The 19,315-nt window shown below is 37.9% G+C and overlaps 1 protein-coding gene across 1 annotated transcript in view; it reads left to right on the top strand.

The window, feature by feature from the left end:
- LOC136884407 (uncharacterized) overlaps positions 1–19,315 on the top strand; it is a 125,217-nt gene that overhangs the window by 25,478 nt on the left and 80,424 nt on the right. Inside the window, exon 4 of the mRNA XM_067156543.2 lies at positions 9,928–10,085. Within this exon, the coding sequence (XP_067012644.2) occupies positions 9,928–10,085 (158 nt within the window). The remainder of the gene's footprint in view (positions 1–9,927; positions 10,086–19,315) is intronic.

The raw sequence follows: 19,315 nt of genomic DNA, 5'->3' as shown, positions 1-19,315 counted from the left end.
AAAAATATACGACGCAAATCAGAATAATTGAATGAGTACTTGTACTCCTGCAAGTACAAGGACGACGCAAATCAGAATAATTGAATGAGTACTTGTACTCCTGCAAGTACAATAATTTCAATACGGAACAATGAAATTTTTATCTTTAAACGATACAGGAAATTGGAAAATCCGGTAACAAATTAAAACACTCAACAGTTTGACTGTACTTCACAGTACTGATATATATATATATCATTTTATTTGTATAAAAACGACTGCATTAAATACATTAGTTAAAAAACTTTATATTTAAAATTCATTTTTACCGAGAAACTTTGTCACTTTTCCGTGAAAACATCCTTCAGGCCAGCAACTTTCATCAGCCAAGCTCAGCGAAAAATATTCTGCTGAATATGTTACCAGAATTATATTAATATCTAAGAAATTTAAATCCACATTGGGACTCCAGTTTCACTATTGCTGCAAGGTGAGTGTATCGGAGTAATTATGCCGATCGGGAAAACATTGTAATCCAGTCACTTAAAAAAAAGTCTACGGTAGCTACCTCTGTTTTTGACCTTGAATAAATCTAACTGGAACAGATAGTTATTTTCAGTAATCGTTATCCGACTGTCTCATGTAAATTAGAAGATTTTGTTTTAATAACCTAAAGAACAACAATGCAACTCGTTTATCAGTAAATGTTTGCATGCTGTATTACGAACTTACGGCGCGGAATTTAACTTAGTACATCTTCTTATTAGTTTGCCCATGTTTTAGGCCTCGGTACTTTCCATTAATGATTTTTTAAAACCGATAAACAGGCGAGAAATGTGGCTTGCATGATAGGCTACTGGTGCATTTCACATGAACCTACCTGTGGTAGTTAAGATCGCTGAAAACTCTTAAATAAGCGTAGGTTGCTACAGGTCCAGTCACATAATCAAGTAAGCTAATCAAAACGCACAAATACAAAAATGACACCAAAATACATTAAATCCCAGAAAATATCATAATGAAACAGACTCGCACTGACAAAAATAGTGTCACATCGCACACATAGGTTGCGTACTGTACACACACATACAACACTTACAGTAAATTGTCATTCCTTCAGTCACAGAATACAGTAGTCATTTTGTAGTGAAAGTCTTTAATCGTCAGTTGTTTTTTGTTTTGTCGTGCCTTAACACGGTACAATGCTCCCTCAATATTTAAAACGTCCTGTACTTCGCTGCCGTCTGTCATATGCAGTAATATAGTCGCGAATTTTGTCGAAGGCGGCTAATGCTTCTGCAAAAGTTGGCAGGGGTTCAATTTTATCTTGGTCTTCTTCTTCCCCCTCACTCGCAATCTCATGCACGGCGCTTGCACTGGCTGTGGCAGTAGCATCACACAGCTGTTCTATGCTCTTAACACCACAAGTGGCGAGCTCACCATCGACTTTAGGGTACGTGTTACATACACGCCCAGCGCATACTTCAAGCAATCACAAGGCCGATACGTCACAAGCAGTAACCTCCTCCCCGCCCGATATAGCAAATGACGACGCGTCCGCATTTCCCCTCCCTCCTAACCAGGCTAACTCACGAACTACAGCACACAGTTACAATACAAGGCTGAAGGCAGCCGGATTAAACCCACTCCCGCAGCACGGGAAGTTAAACTAACACGCAAGACAAGGGTAAGTTCATACTTTTATACTTTCCTACATTTAAAGACTTATTATCCGTTACGTCTTTCAAACTCCAACTAACAGCCGCATTTTTCCTGCCAGTTACAGATCGTGATACAGACGATCCAACTGTTTTCATACAAACTACAAATTAGCAAACTTCATATTCGAAACAAGCCACACCTCTCCACTCAACAGGAGATAAGAGACGTGAAAACACCGGATGCCTTCTCAAGGAAACTTTTTACTAATAGCTCAACAGAAATACTTCACATAGTGCATACAAGTTCTTCAGTAATCAACGAACTCATGGAAAATTCACAAGACTCATAGTGAACTGTATTTTAGTCCATCAGTGTTTTTAACTTTAAGATTTTTAATAATAAGTCTTAGTTTAACTAACAAACGCCTTCAATGCATCCCCCCCCCCTCTTCCCCCCCCCCAATCCATTCACACACGCACTACTAACACTTGTTTTTAAGGTTTTAAGAAAATTGTGAGACTGTTTTTAGCTAATTTTTACTTTTGCCAAATGCAAGCAGCTGATGATGAATGCAACGCATTCGAAACATGTTCTGAACTTTTAATCTAATGTCTATTGAAATAGCCTAAGGCTAAATAAAAGTGAAAGTATCGATCAGGTGGATTCTTGTTCCTTCAATTAATTGGATTTAGGGTACGTCTCGAAGTTAACATCTCTCGGTGCGAGCTTCTCCCATTCCTCACCGATAAGTTGTTCTTCGTTGCCGGTGTTCTTGTCGTTCGTGTCTCTGCTTTTGCCAAAGCCACATTTATGAAAACATTTTTGAATGGTGAAAGGCGAAACGTGGAACAATGCTGACACATCAAAGTGGATTGCCTATAGAACACTGAACTTTGTCTTCACTTCTTTCCCGGCGTCCAAAATACATACAGCCCTTTGCATCAGCTGCTTGTGGTAGTACCCTTTAAAGCACTTTATCTCCCCCGCATCCAGAGGCTGGAGGACGCTGATAAAGTTCGGGGGATAGAAAATCTTTCACATTTCGTAGGAAAGAAAGTTCCTGCGGGTGGGCGGCACAGTTATCGACAAACAAAACTATTTTTCTTGCTTGAGCACTCATAGAAGCATCCAGTTCATGAAGAAAATCCGAAAAATGTCTGTAGTCATCCAGGCTTTACCGTTCGCGTAGTATCACACTGGTAACTTCTTGATGTTCTTAAAGCATCTTGGTTTCGCTGCTTTGCCTATAACGATAGGGATACATTGGTCTGACCAGTCACTGTTACAGCACAACAAAAGTTACGCGGTTCTTCGCATTTTTGCCTCCATGGCGATTCTCCTGAGCTGGCGTGCGATCTGGTAAACAGTTGAAAAATAGGCCGGTTTCATCCGCGTTACCGATGTTCTTCGGTTCTTAACCTTCAAGCAGCTTTGGGAGATTTTCCCCCAATCTTCCACAGCCGAACCGTCAACTGCAGCACTCTCGCCGGCAAGCTTTTTATACACTAGCCCATGACGTTCCTTAAACAGGGAAATCAATCCATTCGAAGCGAAAATTTTTTTTAACAACCATTCTTGCTGCGATGCTTCAAGCTTTTACGCGCAAAATGTTGCTATCCACAAGTATTCTCGATGCCTGAGCTGCTGATACCAAGAAAACAGGACTGCTTCCATTTTGGAATATCTCGATTCCTTCTCCGTTTTTCTGTTCTTTGCGGAGGATCCACATTTTGTTTCACTTGTGCATGTATCTCTTGTTTTTTCCCTATTATTGTATTCAGTGTCGAAGCAGGTAAGCCTAAACTTTTTGCGATATCAACTTTTTTCTGATGGATTTCTTTGAACTTCCTCTATAATCTGAAGTTTTTCTTGCAGGGTTTTCACATGCTTTACAGGTTGCGCCATTTCAATACTGTACTTTATAAGCAAACTGAAACTCTACTGCGTAAATTGTTGGTTTTCACCAGCTAGTAACACAGCCAACTGAACGAAATATTCAACAGAAAGCTCTTAACAAAGCGCAAGCTGGCGGAAGCCTTCATTGTTAGCCTGGTACAGAATGTTCCGTAAGTGGTCGTGCAAGATATCCGACTAAATTAAAATACGCTAGACTCGTAAGTTCGATTCCTGTCTGAATGTCCAGTGACTAATGCCCTGAGAGAAGCGGTTAAAATACTTTTAACGATACTGTTACGGGGTTGCCCGTAGAGCAGAAAGAGGTTAAAGAAGGTGTCGCGGTGAATGGGTCTATCTACAATATCAAGAATTGAATTTAAAACATAAACTGAAGGTTAGCCAACGGCCGTAGCCGTGTTGAAACACCGGATCCCGTGAGATCTCCGAAGTTAAGCAACATTGGGCGTGGTCAGGAGTTGGATGGGTTGCCACGCGCTGTTGTGGGGGGGTAAGGGAATGGAGGAGCGGAAAGGAACTGGCCACCCTACCGCACGCAAACTCCGGCTCAGGAACACCTCTGCGGAGGTTCGGACCTGCCTTCGGGCAGAATAACCCTTACCTTAAACTGAAGGTTATATTTTCCAAAACTTCAAACTTAAAAATTTTTTCATGACAATATTCCAGGTACAAGTAGCAATCATTAAACAAGATTGGGAAAAATCCAAGAATCAGAATTTTAACTCTTTGGGCTTTAAGCCCCTAGCTTTACATTTCCTGAGCTACAAGCTCAAATTTACACAAGAGCACAAATTTGTACAAGGGCAGAAATCCCCTAATTCAAAGAGCACCTGCTCCCAAAATTAAAACATCTAGCCTTCAAGAGGCATTCATTAATTTTACAAAAACTTTGAAAAAGAGCTAACAGGCTCTGTTTTCCACGCCTACTCAAGGCAACATCAACTTACAATTTCTGGCCTCTCAAGGCACAACTTACAATTGGAAAATGACTATAGAGAGGTATTTAATACCCAACCTACTGGGCCTTCATGGAACAACAATAACGGTTTAATAAATGGCCCGAACACAAAATGGAGGCGAATACTTGCACTCCTAGATACAAACACTTAAAACATAAAGGGCACTAGGCCGATGAAACGGGGGCTATTCCCAAACTATGGAGGTGACTCGTAGAAGGATAAATTAATGCATTATGGAAAGGAAGAAAACCAATTACAAAACGTAGTCACCTCAATCCAAGATGAAGGGGAACTCGAGAGGCTACATCACTCTCTATCCCCGATTTACAGTCGAAGATTTTATGAACCTTTTTACATTAGCCGACAGAAGTCACATTTTAGAAAAGAAGGTTACATAGTTAACGATTCGGACCTTTCCCTTGGGTTAAACTGCGGAGCTAGCAAGAAAGAAAGATGTTATGTGGCCTTTACCTGGCCGCCTGCCTCCTGCTTTGACACACACACTTAGTAAGATGACGATCAATTGGCCTAGAGACGTGAAAATCTGCAGTTTATAAACCCTCAGGGAAGGTTCGAGATCATTCATGAATAATCAAGACACACCCACAGAATTTCATTAGTAGATTTCAAAAGTAACACTCAGAATCGGAGAAGCAGCCTGTGATAGGTGGAAAATTAATTACAGAATTAGTGATTGGTTGAACTCAAAACTGGCAGAAAAAAGGTAAATATTGCCAACCCAAAAATAAATGAACATCCATCAGTAAAAAAAAACTTATGAATACAAAACTTCGTTAAATCAAAAGTTCCTTCACTTCGCACCAGGGAGCATGATCATAGTTTTTGTAGTGTCATCTGATGAATAGCAAGCAAAACACTGATAAATTATCAGTGTAGGCAACTGCACAATAACAAAATTACTCGATATTTTAGTGGTGACATCATCTGATTCATTTTCTGTGTAGTTTCAGTTTCACTGTTTTACCAATAGAGGAGTTCCTTAGGCGCTGCGTTTGAATGCGCAGCATTGAAGTGTACTTCCCGGTACAGATACTATCGTAAAAAATCAGTAATAAACATCTAATGATGGAAATATTGTAGATTTTTCTTAAAAGTATGAACATCTGACGAAACTCATTCCTACGTCAAGTAGAGCTGTCGGAATGCGCTCTAACTGTTGCAGCCTTAGGATTTTTGTGGTTTCTCAGAATATACCAGCTGTATGCGATGCGAAGATGGTTCCCTAAGGAACTTCATCGCCAGTCGCTTTCCTAGTTCTTGCTCTAATTACCACAGCGACGGGACGTAACGTGAAGATCAATAGTTTAGATGTAGCCGTCCTTTCTCTAAATTTTGAAAAATGCTTGATCGAGGTTTTAGCGTTGATGGGACTGAAATTTCTGGAGGGTTGTTGCGGGAAATAATTTCTTCGAGGAACGAATAACACAGGATTTTTTATAAATGTTTTAAATGGAATGCTCGCGGGACCACGTAATTTGAACGAATAATACGGGAAGACGTAGTTTTGGGGAACGGATAATAGAGGTTTCACTGTACTTATGGAACTTGGTGTTAACGCCCCGTCATTGCGATAATTAGAGCAAGCCCTGTACTGGAAAAGCGGTAAGGTCAATCTTATGTTAATTTTAAGGACACTTCCTCTTAAGCATTACTTTGTCAATTTTATATATTTTTCATCTAAACAGAGCTATGTGGCTGAAGATGTTGTAAAAATACGAAACATGTACCACTTTTAACCATTAAATTGCCTTAAGCAATCATTGTATCGACTAGGTGGAAAATAATAAATACTTAATTGTGAAGCTCTGTTTGATGGCGGAGCGAGTTTCGTCAAATGTTCGCACTTATAAAATGTCCACATTATGTCCAGGGTTATATGTTTATATTTTTTTTTTCCAGTTGTACTGCCGAACAGGTTTTCGGCACTTTCCTCAGGGCTCTGTAGAGTAACTGGGCTTTCATACAGGAATCGAAACTGCTCCTTAACACAATTTAGTATCTTAATATTATTGTACACGATTGTTATTGAGACCAGAACAGATGTTGCACCTTACATTTTAAAAAAAGCCATGGGAGGTCTTGGGATTGCCTTTTACTGTTTTGGTCCAAATGTAAGACTGGGAATTTTACGTTTTCGTGTTAAAATACCAAAAAGAGCAGCCGCTTTATTTGCGCACGTTACATTTAAATGGTTAGTCTAATTTCAAACTCGTACTGATGTGCAGCGAGCGCGCTTTCCAGATGACCTGAAGATCACTAATAACCATAATTTCTGAAGTTTTGATGATATTTTTTTTCTCTTTCCAATTTGATTGCGTTACTGATGGGCAGAATTTAATTGAGAATCAATACTTACATTCGAAACCATGTTTTAGAGTTCAACATAACCTTTAAAAGTAGACAATGGCTTAATTTACGCGGTACAAGATTTCCAGGACAGTATACCGGAACCAAATTACAATGGAAGGTTAAGAAAAGAAGGGATTTCACCATGATGTCGGGAGCTTTTGTATGTAATGTGCTTTATTTTATTAGATGAGAGAATTAAAAACTACTTGTGGTCGTTCGTCGTTTGGCTTGGCGTTATTAGATTTTTCGAAAAGTTTGGCTAATCAAAGTTGCCGAGCTGAAAGTTTTCACGGGAAAGTGACGATGATTCCCTGTAAAATTCAATATAGAATATCGAGATACTAAATTTGTGTACCGGTAATTAATGCGGTTTCGCACTCTAACATGCCTGACTCTCATCCAGAGGACCCGGGTTTGGTTCCGACCAGGTCAGGCAATTTTACCCGGATATAAGGGCTGGTTCCAGGTCCACTCAGCCTATGTGATTACCTTTAATTGAGGAGCTATGTAATGGTGAGAATGCAACACCGATCTAGAGAGCCATGAATATCGGCCGAGAGGATTCATCACACTGACCACGTAATCTGCAGGCCTTCGGGCTGAGCAGCGGTCGCTTGGCAGGCAAAGGCTCATTGGGGCTTTAGTTGGGTTTGGTTTAAGATTTTTTGTAAAATTGTGATATACATGTCATTTTTGTGATGTTTAGCCAAATTGTTGGTTTTCATTCATTTTCGGGTTTTCACTTTTCCTGTTCAGGGTTTAGAAAGTCAAAGTAGGAAATAATGTATCTCAGGAAGAGAAAGTTTGGAAGGGAATTGCACAGGGTAGTATAATCGGTCCGTTACTTTTCTTAATATACGCAAATGATTTAGGGAACAATATAACATCAAAAATAAGATTGTATGCAGATGACATTATTGTTTATAGGGAAATAAACAACATTGAGGATTGTTCAGAATTACAAAGGGACCTTGAAAGTATCCAACAATGGGTTGAGGAAAATAATATGAAGGTTAATGGAGGCAAATCAACTGTTACAACTTTTACAAACAGGAGCTTTAAAACTGAATTTGAATATACTTTGGATGAGGTAGTTATCCCAAAAGATGGCAAGTGCAAATACTTAGGTGTGAGATTTGAAAGTAATTTGCACTCGAAGGGTCATTTGATGACATTTTTGGGAAAGCATACAGATCGTTACGTGTCATAATGTGGCTACTTAAAGGATGCAACAAAGAATTAAAAGATAAAAGTTACTTGAGTATGGTTTGTCCATTATTGGAATATGCAAACAGTGTTTGGGATCCTCACCAAGAATACCTAATAAAAGAAATAGATAGTGTGCAGAGGAAAGCAGCAACAGGGGATTGTAACAGGGGATTTCAGGAGAAAGAGTAGTGTATCAGAAATGTTAAAGGAACTTGTGTGGGAAACTTTAAGTAAGAGAAGGGAGAAAACTAGATTTATAGGATTATATAGAGCCTATACCAGAGAAGCAGCATGGGGAGATATCCGTGAGAGGCTTCAGTTGGAAAATAATTATATCGGCAGGACTGACCACAAATATAAAATTAGAAGGAATTTTAGCTGAAGCGATTGGGGTAAATTTTCATTCATTGGGAAGGGTGTGAAGGTGTGGAACAGTTTACCAGGGGTAGTGTTTGATCCTTTTCCAAAATCTGTACAGATATTCAAGAAGAGAATAAACAGCAACAGAGAAAATAAATGAAGTGTTAGAGGGCATTCGAGCAGCGCAGGTTATTGTAAATAAAAAAAATGTGTGTGAAAAAATTAATTCCATCCCCTGGTCTAAGGAGTTTGGACAGTCAAAGTAGGGGACTGCCTGTAGGGGTGAAGTACAGTGGGGACTTTGAGGGCTCTGGGACCGCTACGGTAGCTGTGAAGACCCTTCAGGAACTCTGAAAAGTGGTGGCAAAAGGGGCTCTGGTTAAGACGGAGCAGGTCGTTATGCTACTTAGGTTCCAGAACGGGTAAAAAAAAAAAAAAGTAAATAAGTAAATAAATGCAATGTAAATATTAATCTTATACCAGTTGTATAGTATCATTTGAAGTTGACTATATTTGTAAGTAGTACAGGACATATTATAAGTAGAATTTTGTAAACAATATAAATTTATTAAGGATGAGCTGTGTGTTTAATGGAAAACATTGTTAGCGTAAATTGTATAATATTATAATATAGGAAAATTTTCTTCTTGTTAATTTAATATTTAGTGCTTGACAATAATTTATTTTAGTGTACCATTTGCAACCGAGGTAGACACCTCATTTGCAAATAAAGAGATTTTGATTTTGTAAGTTTTATTCTCATTGTTCCTTGAAAAACGGAGAGTTGAGGTTCTACTCTATTTACAAGTTCCAACAGTCATTGTTAGAGGTCTTCATTGTGGACATAAATGTTTCTCTTCTGAAGAGGAGTAGAAAATTCTTACTGTGTTATGGCAAAATCTCAAAAGCTTACCATGTCTGCTATTAATACAGTTTATTATTCTTGTGACTGTTCAGCCCCTTTCACTATTATCCCCTTTCATATCCTTCCTGTTTCGGCTCTGTCGTTCCATTCTGTATATAACAGACTGTTTGTTCAACTAAGGTTAGGTTGACTGGAGAATCCCACCTTCCAATACTTAGTTGTGTTTTATTGCTAGTCCATGTATGTGCATACTTCTCCAGCTTTTGAAGAAAGGAGATCCCTTACATCATATTTTATCTGCAACTCTAACATTGACTTGTTGAGGTTTTAACCCAAAATGAAGGAACATTTTATCTTACGATAAGTGTTTTTATGCCAATTTTTGTATCTTTTTCAGCTGAAGATGTTCTACATTAGGAATTAATCGTGTACATTTTAATGTTGTAATTAGATTTTAAGCTGGATTGTTATGTAAATACAGAGACTCGCAATAAAAAACAAGTAAGTATTGGAAGGTGGGATTCTCCATTCAACCTAACCTTAATTGAGTTGATGCCAGTATGGGAGAAAAAGAGATTTATAAGTTGTGACTATTTGTTGTTGTTTTAGTGTTTGTGTACGGTGCAACGGGTGCTGGTAAAACGTTCACAATGCTGGGTAACAAATCGTATCCTGGCATATCGTACCTTACTATGGTGGAGCTCTATGCTGCCATGGGGCGCATGAAGGACGACAAGGACTTCGACCTGAGTATATCTTACTTAGAGGTGAGTGTTCATTCCAAGGAGGACTATTTGTTTAGCATATGACATAACTAGAGCCTGGATTTCCATGCAAATGCATGTTCCTAAATAAGCTGGTTACACTTATGAAACTTTGCAAATACTTGTTTTATGACTAATCATTTTCAAACAACCATAATCTTTCCGGGCATATTTGCATGTTTTGGCCTTTTTGGGAGAAAATTCATGCATAATGCATATTGACAATTTGGAATTAATGTCGAGTAATTCAACATTTATATTGGATTATGACTTTTCTTCTGAGTTTGTTGCATATATTATGGTAACTTGCATGATAGTGCCTTTTTTTTGTCATGGGTTTACAGAATTTGGGAACGTCTGTCTGTCTGTCTGTCTGTCTGTCTGTCTGTCTGTCTGTCTGTCAAGTCATCAGCCCAGAGGCTGGTTGGATCCTCAAATAGCACCACCAAAGGTTATGCAGTTATAAGGAAACCCCAAAAACCAATGGTAGCAACAAAATGAGGCGTACTAGGCAGATGAGGAGTGAGGTAGTTCACGTTATTTGTATATTATTGAGAGAAAGAAAATGTATTTCAAAGTTAGGTCCTATAATCCAGTTAGCCAAGCACTTTGTCTGGTGCTTGAGTAAACATTGACATAAGCGGGAAGACCCTGCGACGACCGCTCTAATCCTTAGAAATGTGTCCAGTAAAAGCTGATCCCTATGTTGGACGAAGAAATCAAAACTCGAATCACACTACTGTGACGGCGCTTTACTGAGATAGCAGCTTACGAGCCTTTTTTTTTTTTTTGCAATGAATCCTGTTTTGTTTTCCTTTAATTTCCTACCCCGAACTCTGAACTGTCATGGTACACATGTCTGAGGCCAAAATAATTGAGAAAAGAAGGGAGTTGGAAAGCAGCATGCTTACATGCTTCAAATTGCAATTTAGTGTTGGACTGTGCTGTTAAATGTTGGTGTCATGCCACTTGTTAAGTCTGCAAAAGTCCTAGTGTCTAAATGGACTGAGGTAAGGAATTTCTAAGTTAATTTTCAAAAAGAGATAACTTCAGATATACTTTGTTCTAAATGTCTTCATGTAGGTCTGAACCTGTCACTTTTTGTGACATAGAAAGATAATTTCCTGTGTTGAGAAATGTTGTCAGATAAATGAATGAACTTAATTGAGGAAAACGTGGAGAAATTAGTTGTACAATATTTCAAAAGGAAGTGAAAATATAACAGCGTTGAACTGAATTTTTAGAGTGCATATTTTCCAGTTTATTGTGCGTGTACCATCATTTGATAGCGCATGAACCTTGCATATTTTGAGATTTGATATTGTATGGAAATACGGGCTCTAGACATAAAAACCTTTACTAACATAAACAGAAATAAAAGAAGAAAGTTACTGGCTAATGTCTAAATTATTTAAGTATTGTATACCTTCTGAGTAACATCCAAGAAATCTGGTGTATCTGTGGATTTTTAAGTGAAAGTGAAAAATAAATTTTTATTCGTTTTTTCTTTAGTGATGGTAGTGGAAAGTCAGTGTCTGAATTTATTTATTATTCCTTCTGTGAAATGTTTATCATATCCGTTAGCCTTGGCTATGTTTCTGATGGTGTTTAATATATGTATAAAATCTTTTTTAACATTGGGATATTGAATGCACGATGAACCATGCTGTAGTATGCAGCACGTTTGCGGACTTGTGGATGTAAAGAGTCGTGATGTTTGATTTTGTGGTTTGTGTAGATTTTTATAAATTTTGTAGCTAAGAAAATTAGTCCTGAGATTGTTAAGCCTAAAAATTTGATTGCATGTTCAGTTTCTGATTCTAGAGTGAATTTGATATATAGATCGTGTGTTTAAGTTTGAAAGGGTGGTGGTAGCGTCGACTAAGTTCTCATCCATTATAACTAACATTTCTAAATTTTTCAAAAAACATCTTAAGACAGACAAAAATAATGCATCTATTCTACGCAACACAAACTCGGTTAATAATAGTAATAATAAATTCTATAGATCAGGTGTTTGTGTTTTTAAATGCAGTAGCTGCCCGTCCAACTATATCGGCCGGAGAGGTAGAACCTTTGACACAAGGTCCTTAGAATATGTAAATTCATGTAAATGTAATAGATTTTCAGTTATGGGAAAACATACGATGGACTCAAACCGTAAATTCACGAATATTGTTCAAGGTATGAAAATTTTCAAAAATGTTTAATAAGGGCTTTCTGCTCAATGTCTTTGAAAATCCACCTGGATCCATACTTTAATCCCAATTTCAATCTTAACGGGATGTCAGAAAAAACTCATTTGATCTATTAATTCCTATTTTCAATAAAAGGAATTTCAGTAATCTAAATGCCCTTATTTATTTTTCTCCAAATTCCCTCCAGCAATTGCCCACCATTCCACATCCCTCAGCCCCACCTCAGTCTACACTATACTTCCCTTCTCTTCCTCCTCCCATCTACAACTCAGCTCTAATCAATTTTCTCACTTTTGCTCTTTCAACTTTTTCAAAGATTCATATTGAAAACAAACATCTCAACACTTTTCCATCAATGTTATTCTTTTTTTATTAAGCTTAGTTTTGAGTCACTTTAACCCTAAGGTCTTATCGTGAATTCTAACTGTATTCACATTAAATTGCAGTACAGTGAAGAATGAAAGGATTGTAAAATATTTTGGTATTTTAAACTGAACAGTTAAATTTTTGAATACAGACCAGTGTCTTTGAAAAACTTTAAAATTTGTTTGCACAGTGAATATTCTTAGGTATACCGTGGTACTGGTGCCATTGGTTGTATAGTGAACAGTCTGTAATGATGTGCTTCACTCACAATACTATTGCATGTTGTACGGATGGGAGGCAGTTTCTTTTCAAGGAGGTAGCTGTGACTTATCTTGGAGTGGCTGATCTGTATTCTAGATATTAGGACTTGATCTTGCCTGTGAAGATAGTGTTGTACTGTAGATTCTGTTGTTACTTGATGGAGTTCGCTGTTCGAAGCCATTTTATTTTCCACTCTTGGTATAATTTCGTTTTAGCAGAGGAAACGTCAGTATGAGGGGTAGCTATTGTTAGATTGCCTAGCGGAAGGTATGTAGAGTCTTTAGCTGTCTGATCAGCAGATTCATTGCCTGGAATACCTCTGTGTGAGGGTACCCACAAAAGGATGACTTGTTTGCCTTCTTTCATAATGTTGTTAAACAACAGTTGTATTTCTTGTTTTGATGATGGACTTTCTATTGCGTTTAATGCACTTTTTGAATTGGAAAAAATCACGGTGTTATTGCAGGTGCTGGTTTTCAAAATGTGCTTCGAAGTTAATTGTTGGAATGGTAATAGTCCATGGTGGGACATTAAGAGAGTGGTCTTGGAGAATTGGAGGGATATTTAAATTTAATTCTTCAAGGAACTTAGTTATTCTGACATTGAAGGGCTGTGGTTATGATCCTGATTTAGTGTGTGTACCTTGATGCTTGTTAGGAAAAGCATACAACTTAATTCTTGATTCACTCATAGTTACTACCTTGAGTGCATAGGTCAAACTTAGTTGTCTACGTCTAATTGAGTGGTGGATCATGTGCTTCTATTTGAATACTGGCTACTGGACTTGTGCGGAAGGCTCCTAGAGCAGTTCCAAGAGCTGTGGACCGGATGCAATCAAGGATTCTGAGTGAAGACATTCTTCCGGAATTGTATAACGCCATAGTAAAATTTAGCCCTAATAATGGCTTTGTACGTGTTCATTAGCACTAGGTAGTCTGCCCCCCCCGGCGTTGGGACAAACACAAACACAGTCCCCGGGCCAGAAGAGTTAGACGGGATTAAAATCCCTGATCCCTCCTGGAATCGAACGCAGGACCTTCTGAACCAAAGGCCTTAACGCTGACCTTTCAACCAATGAGTTGGACGATAAGAAAACTGGCATGTTTGTCACAAAATGCGATTGATCATCTTCGGTACAGTATAGTTTTCTCGCTGTCTGCATTTGCAAGCTCTCATCGACATTCGAAGGAGGTGTTGCAGTCGATTAGTAATACCTGTCGACTTCTATTCTCTAAAGAAAATTCGAAATGAAAGAGCATAAAACGTTTTCGTAATAAATGCTTAAATAACGTAGCCGATAGCAGTTATTAACTCGTTAAAAATAAAAGCTGAAGTAAACGATCTCTTAATTTTAATGTTGTATATTAAAATTAACTAAGAATGTGATACACCTCAAGATAGGACAGAGTACATCACTGATTTCAGAGGATAGTTTATATTTTCTTGTGTTCAGTTAAATTTTGGAAAGGCTATTCCCATGTAAATTTTAGCACGGAAGTTATAATTTTTCTACATGCGTTTGAAATATGTTTTTCATGATACAGATACGGTTAGGTTAGGTGATGCCGTTTGAAGAAAACTGAAATGTTTGCCACAGAAGCCTCTGGATTGATACCATATTTTTCCGAATCCAAGACGGCATCGTAATCTATAATCTTCATTTCCGTATTGACGAATTACACAATTAAAAATAGGAAAGAATTTCCACCAATCAATACTTGTTTATTGCGTATATTAAGCTACAGGACCGGTTTCGACCCCATATACAAGATCATCTTCAGCTGAACCATGAATACATATTTATATGATGAAGCTTTGATTAAATTGCATTGTCAAAGGAATGCCATATGATGATGTGCATTTAGTCATATACAAATGGGGCATGTCTTAACGTGAATTGGCATATATGTCAGTATGTACAATATTGCAACTGTATGTCTAAAATATTATGTTGAGGTCCTAAAATTAGTGTATAAAACATATCTTCAACTAACATATATATATACAGGATAAAATACAATATATAAAAAACATTTCGTGCACATGAACATTCGTGTCTTGCTTGTTGGTCAATTCATCAACTCTCGTATTTAAGTCCCATTTGCAGTTGTACACTCAGCTGCTGTTCTTGGAGTTTAAAAGATATGGTTGTAAAATTGCATGAGTAAAAGATTTAGTCTTCATGTGGGATAAAACATTTCCCAATTTTTAAAAAAGTTGCCAGATGTATGGATAAAATTCGGCTAAAATATGTTCAGCTCTGCTATGTATGTTGCCTTATGTTAGAATCAAATCTTGTTGTCCTGTGGCGTCCGTAAAATTGGGTTCAAAGTAATGGCTCCTTTCCCATTTGTAGCTGTGCAATGGTGTTATTTATTATTGTTGGTGTAGCCGAGTTGCGTTTGACGTGCGAGCTTGTAGTGTATATATTGTATTATATTGTATTTTATCCTGTACATATATATATATGTAAGTTAGTTTAAGTGAAGATATGTTTTATACACTAATTTTAGGACCTCAACATAATATTTTAGACATACAGTTGCAATATTGTACATACTGACATATATGCCAATTCACGTTAAGACATGCCCCATTTGTATATGACTAAATGCACATCATCATATGACATTCCTTTGACAATGCAATTTCTTCAAAGCTTCATCATATAAATATGTATTCATGGTTCAGCTGAAGATGACCTTGTATATGGGGTCGAAACCGGTCCTGTAGCTTAATATAAGCAATAAACAAGTATTGATTGGAAATTCTTTCCTATTTTTAATTGTCCAAGACGGCAATCGTTTTCTCAGAATCTCGTGAAAAATCAAGGGTCGTCTTGCATTTGCAGGCTAACAGTAATGAACACCACTGGCAACTACTGCAGTAACCACGCTACTTCTTTTCACCCCTGTGCGCACGCATACAAAACTCGTTGACAGTAAACCATCGTCTCTTTATTTATTTTACATCGCTAGCTGTGGCGACCGTTTGTCACAGTGCCAACGTGTAACGTCACTGGATCTCGGGAAATATTGAAGAGTGAATGACATTCTATTAGCCTCTACGTAATCATTTCTCAAATCTGCAGAATGGCATAAAGAAATGGGGTCTTTCAAATTCTTAGAAAGGCCACGGCTACTCAGTAGCAGAGTTACGTGTCTACTGTACCTGATGCTTAGTAAAATTAAGTTTGATAGAATAGCAGGAATATTTTTGCGATGGTTCGTCATATTGTAAAGATACGTGGAACAGGTATTGCCGGCAAATTTTCAACGGGTTCTCGTTGATATTACGATGCCAATTTAAGTAAGTAGTTATTCAACACTCAGAAATGTGGAATAATTGTGCAGCCGCAAGAAAATATGGCATAGGCCTAACTAAAGCCAATATTTGTTGTTAGCGTGAGGACAAAAATAGCTTAAATATGCATACTGCACAAAAAATGCAATGGTCCGCAACATGGACGCTTTAGAGGTAGAAGATGAATGTGAGAAATGTGTACTTAAAATGCAAGGGCGGAATCGCCATACTGCAGCGCAATAAACTTGTTCGTTGAACTTCAACGTCCACAATTAGGCACATACATAGCTAGCTGCTGAAGTTGGCCGAACTCGGCAAGTGAGACATGCGTGTAGCGGCAGCCAGTTATATCTGACGCTGAGTGAACGTAACAGTTATATAGTAAACAGGAATATTTTCCTGATGGTTCTTCGTATTGTAGAGATGCATGGAGTTGGTATAGCCGCTGCCCCCCTCCCCCGCCTTCCAGCTCTCAGGGAAAGGCAAAAATCTAATGTAGCCACGTGTTTTTCTTTCAGGAAAATGATTTAAAAGTCAGTATTACGTAGAAGTGGTAGTACCGCCCCCCACCAACAGGCAGGGTGTTATTCTACCGCGGAATAAAAGTCTCCATTAGTCTTCCAAAATTTTAAAAATACTACATAACCGCAGGTCTAGGCCTCCCCGTACAAACTCATATCTGCCCAATGTTGGGTGTCTAAAAATAGTCTTAAAGTGCATACTATATAAGAAAGGCATTTATGTGATTTTACAAAGCAATTTTTAAGACATTTACATTTTTGGAAGGGAAAAGTGGGGGTTATCTTGGATTCAGAGAAATACGGCACTATAATTTTTTCAGAATGAAATTAAACATTCACTTTCACATAGTATCGTATTTCGAAAAATAACAAACAAGTAAGCCGTAGTGTGGATATTATCCACGAAAATGTACGTTTTGAACATACTGATCGTCGTTTCATACTGATTTTAATGTGTATGGGGGTTTTCCCAACTTTTACAAAAAATCGGGTATAACGACATTCCATTATAGCGAGTAAATTTTTTGCCGTTATGACTTCTCATAACAGACTTCTACTGTATTTTATACAGTAATTTGGAGGACAATGATGGCGACTGATAATGTTGAAGAGTTTTTAAGTGAAAGTGACAGTTCATCTGATACGAGTGACTATGAAATTGTACCCGAAGTCCCGCTTGCGAAAGCAAACTGAGACTGGGTGTGGGTTAATAAGTCATAAGCGACCAATTATTCATCACTTTACAGGCTCTCCAGGGGTGTCGGGTAAACTGAGAGACAAATATTTACATATTTCTGTATTGGATTGGTCTGTGTTTTTGGAGTTCATGGATCTGTTGTTTTACCGATTGCGCAGGAAAGAAATATTTGCACTACGAAACAATTATCGGGCTCAGATACGAAAAAAAGAATAGATTATGACAAGTGGTTTGACGAGTAATGAGGATGAAATTACGGCCTACTTTGTCCTCTGGATTCTGATATCCCAGGTTCGTAAGCCTCGCATCCGATTATATTAGAGCAAAGATACATATATTGAGACCTCAAAGTGTGAAGTGCCTCTACATATACAGTAGAACCTTGATAATTTGAAATCGGTTAAATCAAACCCTGGTTACTAATAAGAGACAAGATAGTAAGATCCAAGCGGTAGAAATGAAATTTCTAAGAACATTGGTTTAAAAGACAAGGTATAGAATCCAAAATATTAAAATCAGAGAAGAGCTAAATATAGAACCTTCAGTACAGAACATACAGAAAGCAAACTAAAATTTTTTGGACATGTAAAAATAATGGGAAAGGAACGGGTAGCAAGAAGGGAATTAGAAAGAGAAGTTAAGGGAAAGAGACCAGTTGGAAGACTGAGAAGGTCGTTTGATGGATCAGATTTGGAAAGACACTAGAGAAGCTGGATTGATGTGGCAGAAATAATGGAGCAGGAAAAGTGGAAGGACAGAAAGGAGTGGAGGAGGCTTGTTAACCATACCTGGGCGACTGGAGTGGGACATTGATGATAATTCAAAACCCTGCTTAATTCGAAGAAGCTCTCGTTCCTGGAAATATGAGGTACGGTTTTGCATGTTATTTATTTTGTTTATTTTGAAATATGGATAATTCGTAATTTGAAGAACAATGTCGGTCCCATTACTGAAATTGACTTCTGATTCGGAACTGCCTTTACATTTTAAAGAACGCCCTTGTGGAATGACAGGGTCCAAGATATAGTTAAAAGGAGAAAACAAGCTTGGGAAAGTTGGTTGAGAAACAGAACAAAATGCAAACCAGAGTACAGGCACTGAAAGAAGTGCTCCAAGGTGGTTCAAAATTAGAAAAAGAAATGAATCTCTGCAAAAAGATGCAATCGGAAACGAAGATTTTATTCCAGTGGGTTAAAAAGAAGAAAAACACAGGAGAAGGTGCTAACTTCATTAAAAATGAACAGGAGGAACTGATGACACAGAAGCAGGATATATTGCAGAGGTGGGGTAAATACTTTGAAAAGCTTTACAACGTGCAAAATACCTCGGTACAAGGAGAAATTGAAGAACTAGATTTAGTGCAGATGGAATATAAGGAAAATGAGGTGCCTGTGGCAGAGACTGAGTGGGCCACTAAAAGAATGAAATGAGGCAAGGCTGCTGGAATTGACAAGGTCACCATAGAAATGATCATAGCAGCAGGAGTAGTTGGTCTACAGTGGCTGTATACTCTTCGGAGTGATATGGAGAGAAAAGACTGTTCCAAAAGAGTGAACGAAAGGGGTCATTATACAAATTTTCAACAAAGGAGACTGGAAGCAATGTAAAAATTAGGAGTGACACTGATACCTCATACTGCTAAGATCCTTGAAAGAATCTTGGATAGACGAATAAGAGACAGAGTAGAGGGAAAATTGGCAGAACACCATTATGGATTCAGAAGAGGCAGGTTCACATTTGACCCAACATTTTCATTGCGTTAAATGGTGGAAAGGTATTGGGAATATGGAAAGGACATGGTAGTACCGTTTCTAGATATTGAAAAGGCATATGACAGTGTCCCAAGGAATTTGGTATGGAAAACATTGACAGAGGCACAGATTGGGA

Source organism: Anabrus simplex, chromosome 12, assembly GCF_040414725.1.
Source record: "Anabrus simplex isolate iqAnaSimp1 chromosome 12, ASM4041472v1, whole genome shotgun sequence".
NCBI classification, from domain to species: Eukaryota; Metazoa; Arthropoda; class Insecta; order Orthoptera; family Tettigoniidae; genus Anabrus; species Anabrus simplex.
The sequence above is the reverse complement of the archived record's forward strand: the minus strand, read 5'-3'. Positions and strand labels throughout refer to the sequence as shown.